This window comes from Motacilla alba, chromosome 2, assembly GCF_015832195.1.
Source record: "Motacilla alba alba isolate MOTALB_02 chromosome 2, Motacilla_alba_V1.0_pri, whole genome shotgun sequence".
NCBI lineage: Eukaryota > Metazoa > Chordata > Aves > Passeriformes > Motacillidae > Motacilla > Motacilla alba.
The window spans coordinates 54,279,637-54,294,758 of record NC_052017.1 but is presented as its reverse complement, the minus strand read 5'-3'; the positions used below and the strand labels follow the sequence as shown (position 1 = coordinate 54,294,758).

The window sequence follows — 15,122 nt, the reverse complement described above, 5'->3', positions numbered from 1 at the left end:
TGAACAAAACTAAAACTCTAGTTTCACTCATGCTAACCATACACAGCAGTCAGTCAGTTGATGGCTCTACTAACACAGTAGTACTTCAAGTCAAATTAGTACAATTAATTATACAACAACTCCAGAACTGCTGATGGGAATTTTGTTCTATTCAAAAAATCTCAGGAGTACAAATTATAATGGAACAGAATATTCTCTGGAAAAGTAAGTGTAGGACTAGAAAGCTGATCTAGGCTTAAAAGACTTACGGTACACCATTACTAATAAAAGAATTACTTCCCTCTAAAATCAATTTTTAAGGTGTTCCTTGCACATGAGTTAAGAATAAAACACCTTTCCCATGCAGCTTCTCAGTCCAGAATGCATCACCAAAAAGAAATTAAGCAAATCTACCCACCAATAATGGGTACTATGCAGTATCTGAGCAATACAATGCAAAATCTGCACAATTTTTACAGCCTCAAAGTTTAAAAAACATCCATGCTCAGGGAAAACCTTGCTCAAACATCATGACCTCAAAACAATGTTATCTTCTATTCACTCCCATATTTTTTAATGCCCTCAGAAGTGCATCAATAACTAATAATTTCTAAGAAACTTTTTTTCTTTTTTTATAGATGGTTATACTCCCCAGATTAAAAATTCTCACTACCTGGCATATTAAGGGATAGTGATGGTTGTTGTTTTGGCTTTCGCAGATGTTTTACTTTTTTGTCCACCAAGAATCTAAAATTTTATAATTTGTACGCAACTGTTTAATTTAACAAATCACAACTGAATGCACTTCATTCTTAGTTATAAAAGGTAGTGGGAAGGCTGAAAAGAAATTAAACTCAAAATTATGAATGACACTTTTGTAAAAGGAACATACCTGTGAGCAAATACTTGGATAAACCCCTGAAGAGAGATTATTATTTTGAATTTAAAATTATTAGCAATCAAGTGGGGTTCCAACATGCTACTGATCTGCATTTACAGTAAGAACTTATTGTTCTATATCCATCTCGCATACTCTGAAAATAAACTACATGATATTTGGATTTAATTACAGTTATAGACTAAGACTTCAAAAAGTTACAGTTTCCCAAATCTTAATCAGAAAGCCTACCCTGAACTCTCATAGAAGGCATTACAACAAATGAAAAGATACATAACTGAAGTTAGGTATTTTATTTTTAGCTCATAGTTAGGCTTAAAATAAACTAGTTGGAAAACAGCGGTCAATTTTTCTCTAATGATATACTTTATTTGAAAAAAAAATACTTAGCTCCCTAATTAGAGGCTATGCCGATCTAAAAATTCTTTAATTAGGGAGACTTTCATGAAATCTTACGTGATAAAAGTTTTCATAAAAGAAAACAACACATAAAGCAAAAGTGGAGCACTTCACAAGCAAATCATATTAAGTTTAATAGATGGAATGATTCTTGCTTGTCTTCAAGGATAAATAAACCAAGTTAGACAATTTTTAGCATCAATCATGTTTAAAATGCAACAGAGCAACAAAGTTATATGAGCAAGATTCATTCTTTCAATTGGCTTTATTTTTGCTTCATTTTCCTACCATTTGAGACAAACTTCTCTGCACCATATGAAATTTGTCAAATGCACTGTAAGCCAAGTCAAGAATAAGTGAGGTGATAACTGGTAACTTTAGGCTAAATCTGGTGATGTGTATGTTCCTTTTCCTATTAGAGATGTCAATAAACATGATATACATCCAATTTAACATAAATATTTCTCAACTTTTGAGTTGCTTGCAATACTTCTTTCAGGAAAAAAACCTCAAATTTTTTTTTTAATTCCCTAAAATAACAGGAATAAAACACTCACATATATAACTATGAAAGACAGATATACAGAATACCCATGCATTCTGTAATTTAAAACATCAAACTACAGTTTATTTCAGTTCCAAGTAACTGTCACTGGCATCATCAATGAGATGCAAGAAAAGACAGTGTTCATGCCCTTCAATTGCATGTAAGTCAAATTAGTCTAAACCTTCAAGATCATACAAAGACTACATCATACTTGTTTCTGACATTAGGGATGAAAGGAGCAGAAAACACAAAAGAATTACACCTGCATGACTTGAAATCACATATGTATCTGGGCCTATAAAGTAAGGATCTGAATGGCAACACACTGCACACCGAGGTAAGAAAAATTTAAATCCTCCAGAAATGCAGAATTTAGACCTATGTTATGAAAAAAAACCCTACAAAACAAAACAAAACAAAACACACCAACAAACAAACAAACAAAAGACACACACACACACACACAAAACCCCAAGAAATTAAAAAAACCCACAAAAACAAAAGAAAAAAAACAACAAAAAAACCCCCCACAACCCCCCAGAAAACAACCTTGTTTTTTTAATATCAATCATTTTTTCTAAATTAGGAAACAAAAGAAGGGGACTCTAAATGTAAAACCCTGCTAATGCTATTCATCCTGCTAGAAGTTCAAAAATCAGAGAGAAACATACCAGCCTGCTTACATGTTTGAAATTTTTAGTATGAAGCACTCAGTAATATTAAGTGCATAGATCTTCGGACTTGTAACTGATCACAATCAAACAGTCCACTTACATCTATTACTGCTGGCTCTATTCATGGAATAGTCTCTTTTATTACACTATTTGTGCAAAGAGAACTAAGACTAACAAAGTTAAAGCCTGCATTCTAATACGATGTACAGTCTAGTGCTGAAAACCATGTAATGTTTTCAACATGTACAGGCAGGACTGGGAAAATTTACCTGGCTAAAACAAGAGGCATCCTTGGTGAAGTATACTTAAACTGAAATTGGCTGGTAACTTCTGGTTGAAATGCTACTAGAGAAAAAGTATGTCTATCTGCAAATATCATGCAGAAAAACTGTTCATTACAAGCAAAAAAAAAAAAAAAGAAAACTTTACTAGCATGGAAACTATGCAAACACATTGCACCCTGCATGGAACAGAACCTTTAAGGGCTATGGCACCAATCTCAGCAGGGCATCAGAGGAAGAAGATAGAGAGTGAGACTGCCCCATAAACACTGTATTTATAAAAAACAATACACCACCACCACCACAATTCTACTAAAAGCTTAAATGTCACTTAATTTTCTCATTCCAGTCTGGCACACAAACTGCAAGGAGATAAGGACTTAGCCACCTAATGTTTATTGAATGATCAAAGTTAGGGCTTAATGTCTGATGTTCTTTCACACACACAAACAACAGAAACAAATATTTTAATTGCAAGCTGGGTCACCAGACATATCAAGTGTAATTCAAGCAGTAAGACCTTCACTAGGAAGAACTACAATTTTTCTATCTAGATATGCAATTAAAAAAGAGTAATTTTGAAACTTATGTAGTCATATCATTTTTCAAAAAGGTACCTCAAGGATTTCTTCATATTTTTTCACAGTTCTTTTTAGATCATCATCTTTTTCAACAATTTTTTTATGCAACAGCGTTGTCTCTATGTGATGATTTTCTATCAATTCATTTTCTACCTCCTGGGCTTTACCTACAAAAAAAAAAAAAAAAGTTAGGCAGTGTTAAAAAAGGCATGGTTTTGTTTTGTTTTTTTTAAATTATGTCATAACTGATAACAAGTCCAGAACTGCTGATGGAAATTTTGTTCTATTCAAAAATCTCAGGAATACAAATTATAATGATACAGAATATTCTCTGGAAAATGAAGTGTAGGACTTACTACATTTAAAAATGCTTTAAAGTAACTATAAGGAAAACTTGCCAGGAAAATTCATTTTTCCACACTATCAGTTACTATCATGTCCATTGATACTAACATGTATGAAATTTTTTGTCTGCAGTTTGGTACCTAGAGCAATTTTTTTTACCTGGTGCTGGAACTAGTTTCTAGAAGATGACAGTCAGTATTTATTAACTAATTCTATCTCCTATTCTATCTAAAGATGTAACTGAAGCTTTTGCAATCTTCAGAAACTCCTCACCTCTAGGTGTACTTCTAGTAACTGGAATCAAACCACACCTTTTTCTCACTTTTCTAATCTCCAAGTTACACTATGGTGGCAAAAGACTGAGAAGAAGAAATATGTTGTACTCTAATTATAATCACATTGTGTTACAATCAGACATCATACCCAGTTGGTACCTGTTAGTGGTTAGTGAATGAAGTCTGCAAGATGCAGCTAAGAAAATGCAATTCTGATTCTTAGATGGATCTAAGTTTCTCTAAAAGGTAAGTTTCTCTGCAGGTGCCATATATTCAACAATAGAATGCAATGGAAACTTACCAATGCACTTTTCACTTTCAAAATTTTACTCTCATTTTCTTTTCTTTTACACATATGACAGAAAGATAGGTATCTATGGCTATCATGGGTAACTCTTGCCATGGCAGATGTAAAGAGTGCTAGATCAAAGATCCATCCTGCAGAACAGCTACATATGCATTTTCCTAATTGTACTACAATTAATATTTAGGTTCCTGAGCAAGACAAGTTATTTCCCTAAGATCTCTAGACATTCATAAAACACATGTTGTGTTTATCACAGTCACAAGTAAAATCCCTCCACCAAAACAGCAATACCTGAAGATTCAGTTCTCTGACTATTTTACTGATTACAGTTATATTAATATTGCACTTACTGATTGTCTCTTTTACTGCTGTTTCCAATTCTCTCTCTTTTTGAGCCAGCTGAGTATTGAACTCTCTTATTAACTGCTTTAAGGTGGAGTTGTGCTTTAACTCAATGTCTTCTTGTTCACACCTGTACAAAAATGTCAAAACATACATCAAGGAAATATAACATTTAAAGAGTGTGTGAAAACACAAGGCAAGGCAAGAGATCTGGGAATTTCTTGAAAACTATTTTAGAAGAGAATGGTTTTGCATTATATGAATTCTGTGAGATTCACAGAGGCTTTATCTTCCTCTCCTATCTAATTCACATGGTAGGTGTTTCATTTAAGAACAGCCCAGAATTTAACTCCTCCAAAGATACAGAGTTTTTGCTGAGGAAGTTGAAAAACTGGAAGAAAAGAATATGCCATAAAAAGAATTTTTAGGGAATTTTTACAATTGCTTGAGAAACTATTAAAAGTGCTAAGCAGTACACCGCATTTTGTGCAGTACGTATGAACAATCATTGATATCAACTGAACATGAAGCTCTCAGTACTAAGTTTTAATAAACTTTGTTTCCTGTTTGAGAAAAATAGAATTATATTATATGCTTCAGCAATGTTGAAAATTACCATCACTGAAACAGATCTGAAACAGTATTACTCTGCCAAATGTCAAACCTCTTTTCTTTCTGTTTCTTTAAGTCTATTTAGAACAATTAAAGAAAAGCATCAGTCATTATTTCCTTGTTGTAAACTGAGCTTTAGAAAAGTATTCTTGAGGTTTTAGTGGCTAGAGATAAAATACAGAAATGGTAACACAGACAAGGACAAAGAATTTACCTGATTTTTTGCTCCATTTCCTCTAATGACTCCTTCTTTACTATGTCAAGCTCTTGCTGATGTTCCTTTCGCAGAGTACGTATGTCTTTTTGAAGATTATTCACCTCCTTGCGTAGTTTCTGTTTCTCCCCTTCAGTCTCTTCCAGTTTAGTCTGTAAGTCCTTCTGCTGGTTCTGCATATCCACTAGTAACTTCTGCAGCTCCAAAACAGATCTGGACTTTTCTTCAGCATTTTCCTCAAAAGCTTTCAGACTGTCATTTTTTTCACCCAACTGCTGCTGTAGACATTTTAGCTTTTCTTCATATCTTAAAGTCATATCTTCCATCTCCATCTTAAGCACTTCATTTTTCTTCACTATATTATTTTCTAACTCTTTTATCTTCTGTTCTAAAGACTGACTGACTGCCTCCTTTTCCTGCATTTTTTTCTGTAAGTCTCCAATTATATTCTCCATATCAAGATATTTTTGTTCTTTAACTTTCAATTCTTGCCTACTGCTTGCTAAAATACTGCCACAACAAGCATGCTCATCCGCTAACAATGAATATTTTTTTGTTTGCTCCTCAAGTTCTGTCCTGAGACTTTTGGTCCTAACCTGCTCTTCCTGATGGCTCTTCTCAACACATTCTAGTTTTTTAATGAGTTCTTTCTGTTTGTTTTGCAGTTCTAGATGACAGTCATTACTCTCTCGCTGTTCTTTCTCATACTTCTGTAATAATGCATCTTTTTCGGTTAAGCCCTTCTGTAACACCTGCATTTTCTCTTCGTATGTCTGTTGGACACTCTCAAGTAAGTTATTTTTTTCTTGTTCTACAGCAGCTTTTACACCCTCTACTTTTTCCAGAATCTCCTTCTCTAATTCTGTGGAATCTCTTGTTGACTTAATTTTTTCTTCTAAGGACTCAATTTTGGCTTCTCTCTCCTGTACTTTCTGTTCCAACTTTCTTAACTGATCCTCCCTATCTTGCTTAAATTGCTGTTCCTTTTCTTCCATCTGAGACAGTAACTGCTTTCTAATAGAACCTATTTTTTGCTCTGCCTTCTTTTTCAGATCAGCCAGCTTAGTGCTATTCTCTGCATTCAGTCTCTCTTCTAATTCTTTCAGTTCTTCCTCTTTCCTTTTAAGTATCACTGACTTCATTTGATCAAATTCCTTCTCCTTTGCCTCAAAATCAGCTTTCAGTGAACCTATTTGCTTCTCAAGATTAAGCACTTTTTCTTCAGCCTTCTTTAGTCTATTCTCCTTTTCAAAAGCCATCTTCTCTGCCTGATGGAGTTGACAAGTTATTTCTTTTTTCTCTGTGTTTTTTTGTTCATTACACTTTTTAAGTTCCTCCACCAAAGAATCATTTTCTAAGGTTTTCTGAGCAATGTCTTTTTCTAGTTCAGCAATTCTTGCTGCTTGTTTTTTTAACTTTGAGGTTAACTCACTTTCTTCCTTTTCCCTCCTGTTTTGCTTTTGTTCCAATTCACTTTTTAAACTATCAAGATTCCTGCTTTGTTTAGCCAGCTGTTCCTTCAGTTTATTTAGCTCTTCATCTTTTTTATTGGCGTCAGTATTGCTTAATTCAAGTTTGCTCTGCAAATCTTTGATAGTATCATGATTTTGTGTAAACTTGGTTTGTGCTTTCATCTTCCACTCTGACAGCTGGGCTGTGCAATGATCTATCTGATCAAGAGCTGATGCTTTTTCTTGACTTAGCATCTCAACTCTGGATGATAATTCTTCTACTTGATTTAACAACTGCAACCGATCCTCTTGATGTTGTTTGCTTAACAGAGATATGGCTGCTTCCTTCTCTGTTAAACTTACTGTGCTTTCAAGTCTAACATTAAGGTCAGTAACTGTTTTGTTGAGAGCACACACTTCAGATTGTTTTTCCTGCAGTTCTTCCCTCATTGATGTGACAGCATTGATATTTTCAGATAACTCTTTCCTCAGCTGTGTTATGCAAGTTTCTTTCTCTGATGCTGCTTGCTGCTGATGTCCTCCCTCTTTTTGCAATTGTTTATTTTCTGTTACAAGTCCTGCAATGTCAGCTCTCATGGACATAATTAAATTGTCCTTCTTCTGCAGTTCTTGCATTGACTTTTGCAAAGAAGTAGTAGCAGCGGAATGATGCTCTGTTATTTCCCTAAGCTGAGCTTCTAGTTCAGTTATCTTACTTGTTTTGATTAATATTGCTTCTTTAACCTTTGCAGTTTGGCGTTCACAGTCTGCAATTTTACATGTTATTATGTCAATTTTTTCACTACATTTTTCAATTAATTCATTGCCTTTCATTTGCAATGAAGCTTCCGCATTCTTCCAAGCATCTAACCGGGCTGTAAGTTCTCCTGACAACCTTTTAAACTCCGTTTCTTTTAACTGAATTGACTCTATTTTTTTGTCATAGTTTTCATGATCTTTATACTGAGAAGATTGCAGAGTTTGGAGTTTTTCCTCAAGGGTTCTCAGTGTATCAGCCAGCTCAGTAATTGTGGCTTTGTCCTTCTCTTCAACTGCTTTCTGTTTACTGAGTTGTTCCTGAAGTCCTGTCTGCTGTTTCAGGGATTGCTTAAGATCACTTTCCAATTTTTTCAACTGTGCTTTCATGTCACTTTCCTTACCTGACAAGGCAGTCACCTTAGCCACTGACTGCCTTAGCTGTTCTTGCAACTCCTTCAGGCATTCTTCCCTTTTCACTCGTTCTTCCTTCAGTTGGGTTATTTCTGTTCTGAAGTCCTCCTTTTCAGCACCGAAGATGAAAAGCTTCTGTTTCAGGTCTCCAACTTCCTGCTCTTTCTCTTGCAGTTCCATAGCATGTTGTTCCTTGAGCTCTTCACTTTGCTGATTAAGTTTCTTTTCCAAAGTTTGGATTGCTTCTTCCAATTTCCTTATGTGGTCCTCAGCAAGTCTGTCTCGTTGCTCTTTCTGATTTGATTCCAGTTTTGACACTGCATCATTGATTCCAGATGAGCTGGCATGTGCCATTTCCAAAATTTTAGTATTGAATTCACTCTCTTTCTGACTGAATTCCAACTGCTTGTTTTCAAGCTCTTTTTTTAGTTTAGCTTCCTGCTCAGCAAGTTTATTTTTGAAAGTTTCCTGCATATCTTTTGATTTCTGTTTCATTTTCTCCACTTTCTTCTCCTGACATTCCAGTTTACTTTCATACTCTCCTTGTAAAGCACTAATTCTCTCCTCTGCAGCTAACAGTTTCTGTTTAAGCTCTTCCACTTGCTTGTTCTGTAACTTCTTCATGTTCTCCATTTCATTTTCCTTCTCGGTCAGACCTCTCTTCATCTCATCAGCCTTTCTTTGTAGGTCCTTCAGTTGACATTCATACTGCTGCGTTAGAGTGGTTACCTTCCGTGTATTTTCACTTCTTTGCTCCTCTAGTTTTGCAGACACTTGGACAAGTTCAGCTTCAGATCTTTCTGCAGATTCCTTCATTTTCTGTTCATGTGCTTTTAATTCCTCCAAATGTCTGTCCTTCTCCTCTAGTGATTGTTTGAGCTTGTTTAGTTCCTCTTTGAGTACCTTCTCAACACCTTGAATAGACATTTCATGCTCTTTTAACATTGTTTCAATCACTTCATTGTGCCATTTCCTCTCTTCTTCCAACTTTCCTTTCAATTCTTGCTTAGCTTCACACACTTTACTATTTAATTCTGAGAGCTCTTGCTCTAAATCATGACGTATTTTTAGTGCTTCTGATAGCTCAGAAGACAGTGCTTCTAATTCTGTTTGTTTCACATCAAGTTTTTCTAAAGTTTTTTCATTCATCTCTTCTATGTGTGCACAGAAAACAGTTTCTTTCTCTTTTAAAATGGTTTGTATCTCTTGTTGTTGTTTCTCTCTTAATTTTTCTATTTCAGTGATTTGTTGTTGCTTTAAAATTTCAAGTTTTTCTGTCCAAAGCTTTTCTTGCTGCTGTTTCACATTCTCCAGTTCTTTATTGTGTTTTTCAACCATATCGTTGATTTCCTTACTGTGCTGGGTTTTTTCAGATGCTATGAGAGTATTTAATTCCTCTGACTGCTTTCTGTCATCTTGCAAATGCTTTGCAAGAGAGCTTTCCAGTTCCAGAATCCTCTGTTAGAATACAGTTTTAAAAGAATATGAATATTCAAAAGGTAAAAATTTGATTAATTTTTTTAAAATCTTACCAGGTTCACATAACTACAGGTTACTTATTCCATTATTTTTAGTGAATGTGAACTTCCTCAATAAGCCTTTCATTCATCTGGTTTGTTCTCACTTTTGCTTCCATTATGGAGAGTTAGTGAATTAATAAAAAATGCCTATCTCACTGCAGTGAAAATAAACACAAAAAACTGAAAATAATGCAACTAATTCAAATAAGGTAAGTAGTGATATTTATGAGAGGTATGTTCACATTTTCTTCTTAAACTAAAGTACCAACATATAGGATGAAAAATATAGGGGATTTACAATAGTATTATGGAGTTTTGTACGTGCCTACTGATGTATCATACCTCCCATGGAAATGCTGCTGTAAAGCTTTCATGTTTCATTAGGCAAAACTTCGAAACAAATATCTGGGAGTGGTGGAATAATGTACAAACTTGCATTAGCAGAAAATACAGTCTTACTTATTACATAAACCAAAGGACACTTCAAAAATTTAGGCAAATCTTTTTGCTTACTGTGGTGGAGCACTCTCCACTCCTCTCAGGCTGCACTGATATCTGAGAAATGCTCGTTAGGCCTCGGCCTTGAAAAAACAGTATCTGGACTCAGTTCTTCCCAAGCTTATCAAAACCCCTGTCTATTCCCAGGAGCTGCTGCTGTCTAACAAGCTCGGGTTTTCCTTACGAACAGCACTGGAAACTATTTTTCTTGCCTGAATGGCATAACATCCCTGTTCTCACACTTTCAAAGAAAGTGCCAACACAATTGTGACCATGATGAAACATTGTTATGACTAAAGCCCACTCTCTAGTGATCCCGTAAACAGCGGTTCAAAATGGGGCCCTTAGAGCTCTCGTGGACCACAGCAGGCTGCAATCAGAAATCTCCCTCTAAGTGAGACATCTGTCAGAACTAGTGCACTCTCAAGATTTTTGTACTTGGAGGATCAACAAAAAAATTACAAATACTGAGCCAACATCCTCACTCCTCGAGGCTCAACCCTTAACTCGTTGGGTAGGTGCAAAGGCATCCAAAGTGAGTATTTCACTTACCTTCGAGGGGAACTTTTCAAAGGCACCTTGCTGGCACTAACTGTTTATGTCTGAGTGCATTCACATGAGCATATGTTATAGCAAAGCTAGGAGAAATGCTGCTTTCTTAGATTTTTAAGCACCTTAGGTATTTACGTAAGTTAGACCTGTAGTAAGGTTAAGTCATTGAGTTATAAGGTAAGTGAAATGCAGCTAAGTGTTTTCTTTGCTAAGTTGCTAATTTTAACTTATAGGTTAAATGCTGTTAAATGTTATACCTCTCTTAAATTGTTAAGGTAACAATTGTTGTAAGCTGAGTTAGGCATAAGTGTAATTCCTTTGTTAAATTGTAAGGTTTAAGGTATAATTTAAGTAAAAGTACTCTTCAGCTGGAGTGCTGCTAAACTTTTAGGCCGTATTCCTTTTCATCTGTGCTCTCACTGTCCTTTTGTCACACACACCTAAAAACACACACACCCCACACCCACCCTCATACACCCCCTAGATAGTTCCCAGTTCATTTCTGTTTGATTGTTTGGATTTTGTTTGGTTTTCTTGTTGCTTGTTTTTCCTTGGTGTGCTTTAACTGTCCTCTAAGTAGTAGACTGAATCTTGCCAACAAACTTTGTTGCGCTGTTGCTTAAAATTAAATCTGGTTTTCACTGATACCCTTGCTGCTGATTTTCTTACGTGATCTCAAATACTCATTTCTAACACTTACTAAAGTATCCTTATAAGCATTTGTAAGGTAGCAGTACCCAGAAATTAAACATCCTGAAATTTAACTCCCCTTTATAACATACCTAAAAAATTAAATAAATTGATACAATTCACATCCCATACAATGCTATAAAGTGAATGTATTTCTATATTTTGTTGATGCCTTAAGTTTTAGTTTTCATATTTTTCAGATTCTGTGCTGCCTAGGTGTGTAGCTTTGAGCTTCATATTAAGTGACAGTAAGCACTCTTCACAGAATAGGTAGACAAAACAATCCTTTTCCAGCTTGAGACCAAGGACAACCGTTACAAGTTTCAGGTCCAAAAAGCATTAACAACAGTGGACTGAAGAGAGAAAACAAGATGGATGGAACTTCATAATCTTGAAGCTATAATTGGACAATTAACCCCAATATGCAAATGGACAAAAGTGTGAAACCTCGTGGCCATTGTGCGTCCATCTTGGGTGTAGCCCTTGTACAGGCTCTTGTACTGCCCAAAGTGTATCCTTTTAAGGTCTTTTAATAAATACCTACTTTATTCTCTTAGCTCTGTCTCGTCTCTGTTCCAGATCAGCCTCTCAAGGCATCATGCCACCTAATCTTAAAAAAAAAATTGGGGCTGCAGAATACCATGGCAATATATTAAACTTTTGTCACTTTAATCCCACAAAACCCAATCACAACAAATCACCATTTGTAAACTTGCCCCAGTTAAATACATACTTGTAAATGCTTAGTCTTTTGGAATCTTTACTCACAGTTCTAGAAGTCTCTAATTCTTGATGCACCTTCTCAATTTTCTTGTCACACTCAGACTGTATGGCTTTCTTCTGCAGCTCTAATTCTTCTAAGGCTAGGGATTCTTGCTGCTTTTGCTCTTGAAGGACTTTTAAGCACTCACTCTGATTTTTTTCCTGCATGAAGAAGAACAACTAAATAAACTATAAATATAGTCATCACACCTTCAAGAACATTATGGTAGGATATTTTCAAGTTAATAGGAGTCATACACTAATCACCTTTATTTTCTATACAAAAAAAATTGGAGTTTGTATTCAATTTGTGAAAACATAACTGCGATAAATCACTTATTCTTTTTCTTGGAAACCCCTTGTGATAGATGAGTAATGCAATGATTGACTCTCACAAGTAACAGAAAAATATCATGTATACAGGTTAAGAAAAGTTTTATATATTTATAGTTATGTTTTACCCTCTGCGTTGTTATCAAGGGACAGCCAGGGTTGGGACATCTGGGAGGGTCGGCTTGTCACTGTGGTGACATCTGACCTTCAATCAGGATTTGAGGAGTAAACTCCACCACTGGACAGTGAAGAAGGAGTAGATGGACAGAATTTTGGGATGAGCTAAAGGGTTAAAAGGAGAAATCTCCATTGTGTGGGTGAGCACATGGTGGGGACAATCCTTTGCACACATCGTCAACATTTTCTCTATTCAGTCTTCCACTGTATTTTTGATAAGGTTTAATAAACCATTCTAAATTTATGAAAAGTGAGTAGCCATTTCTCACACTCCTTGTCTTTGCATGAAAAACAATGCAATCAAGCCTTCCATTTTGGTTTGTTTACTACTATTAGTTGAGAATAACATCTGAGAGGAATTGTTGGGGGCTGGGTTTGGTTTGGTTTTTTTTTTTCCTGTTCCTTACTTGTTATTTGTGGAATTTTGTTCCCATTGAGTTGCTAATAAGCACTGATGGCTGGGAGGGGGAAATTCCTTTGGTGTTTTCTGGGAGTTATATTTTTCTTTCTGGCTGGGAGAAGCGGCTGGGTGCAGCTCCTAGCTCTCTCTCTCTCTCTCTCTCTGTTTTGGTTTCAGAGGAGGACAGTCAGACCTGCTGCTCTTGGGGAAATGAATTCCACTGCTGCTGCCAGAGCCTGGCCCAGAACTGCTTCTTCTACTGTGGGGTGAGTCTCTGCTCATGAGAACAGCCACTGAACTGGGACCTTATCAACAACTACCTCACTAAAAAAGAGACCTATCACCGTCTGGTTGGGTGCCAGGATCCTGAGCTCGGGTGCCAGGATCCTGAGCTAGGCTCTGCCTGCCCTGCTGGGAGGCCCTCATCCCTTGCCTGCCAAGACATCCTGCAGGCCCAGCTTGCTGCTTTCCAAGAGTTCTGCTAGAGGCACAGGAAATGGCTGCCCCAAGGGTTTGTGAAGCAAAGCCTCTCTTCCACTCCTTCCCATCTTCAGACAAAAGCCGCCATTGCCACGTGCTCCCCGAGCCCACGCCACAGCGCCCCCTGCATCCAGGGGGGAATCATCGCAACCTGCCCTGTCCCCTGGGAACCAACAGCGCCCCTGCCGGCTGTGACCATAACGACACCAAACGGGACAGTGCCGCAGCCAAAAGGCTCTTGCTGGGTCCCTGGTTCTGTTTGCTATTAATGCCGTATTTTTGTTGTTTGTTTGCTTTATTATACGTACTAGTAAAGAACTGTAATTCCTATTCCCATATCTTTGCCTGAGAGCCCCTTAACGTCACGATTCTAAAAATTCAGAGGGAAGAGCTTTACATTCTGCATTCCAAGGGAGGCTTTTTCTGCCTCCCCTAGCAGACACCTGTCTTGTAAACCAAGACAGGAATAAAGTCTGTTCTCACTTGATTCCACTGCTAAGATATTTTTAAAGCTTGTTTCTTACAATTAAGGAAGTAACCTCTGAAACAGGTAGAAAAATATAATCAGGACAGGGCTATCAACGTCTCTCAATGCTAGTCACTATCCATCATGGAGGGGCACAAAAAACAATCTGCTATCTGTAACAGATATATATATATAGATTATACATATACATATATGTTACATATATATAAACCATTAAGGCAAAATTACATTATTATCTATAGTGGATTACAGTTCATGAAAAAGTGAAAAGAATTCCAAACAATTCCTCCCAGTCTGATCTCTAAGAAAATTCTTTTTCTGATGCCAAACGCTATGAATAGTTAACCCTGTTCACATAACACAATACAACCAGACATAACTACACCATTACTTTTCAAACAGCCTCATTTTTTGTATTTCTTTTACTCTAGTTCCTGAGCCTGACTGCCAATGATCCACGGAAAGACACTAAAAAGCAAGAGTAAAAAATTTCAAAAAAATGAATAGTTTCTACAAGATACAGCTGTTACTGAGCACTGACAGTGATAAGTTACTATTACTCAGTCTGGATCACTGCAGCTGCTTTCTTTTCATGTTGCTGAAGTCTCTGAGCTATTTGACTTTTGGAAAGCACTCCTATCTTTGAGCACAGGAGGACTCTCACTGTGGAACAGTGTCAACTCAAGACTTCTAATCCCAACTCACACTTAGAGAAATGTCTTTTTATGCATTTTAGGTTTACTTACAAGAGCTGCCTTCATCTTCTCCTGGAATACCTTTTCTTGAGCCTGTAATCTCTCATTTAACTCCTGATCTTTGGTAGCCAATTCTTTTTTATGGATTTTTTCTAGTTCAGCAATTCGCTCCTCTGAAGATTTCTGTGAATCAAAGTCAGAAAAAACTAATTTCAAAATATTAACAAAACACTATTTTTTCTTAATAAGAAAATAGTGCAGACAGACAGAAGAAACCAGAACCATCTCTTTGCTCCCTTTGAACAAGTTATGATCACTTGGAGTGCTTAATATTAAGCCCTGACAGTTCTTCTTTTCAAGCTTTAAGGTATCCATCTTCCTTCTCAAGTCTTTCATAGTTGTACCAAAGGAAACACCACATTTTCTAAAGACTCTTCTTCCAAGGCAAGCTTG

The 15,122-nt window shown here is 36.4% G+C and overlaps 1 protein-coding gene across 8 annotated transcripts in view; it reads right to left on the bottom strand.

Moving 5' to 3' along the window:
* The window catches only part of GOLGA4 (golgin A4), a 77,538-nt gene that overhangs the window by 17,332 nt on the left and 45,084 nt on the right, over positions 1-15,122 (bottom strand). For all 8 annotated transcript variants that reach the window (XM_038130215.1, XM_038130216.1, XM_038130220.1 and 5 more), the window contains 5 exons: positions 14,721-14,852; positions 12,104-12,259; positions 5,455-9,533; positions 4,637-4,758; positions 3,396-3,526 (listed from right to left, as the gene is read on the bottom strand). In XM_038130215.1, the coding sequence (XP_037986143.1) occupies positions 3,396-3,526; positions 4,637-4,758; positions 5,455-9,533; positions 12,104-12,259; positions 14,721-14,852 (4,620 nt within the window). The remainder of the gene's footprint in view (positions 1-3,395; positions 3,527-4,636; positions 4,759-5,454; positions 9,534-12,103; positions 12,260-14,720; positions 14,853-15,122) is intronic.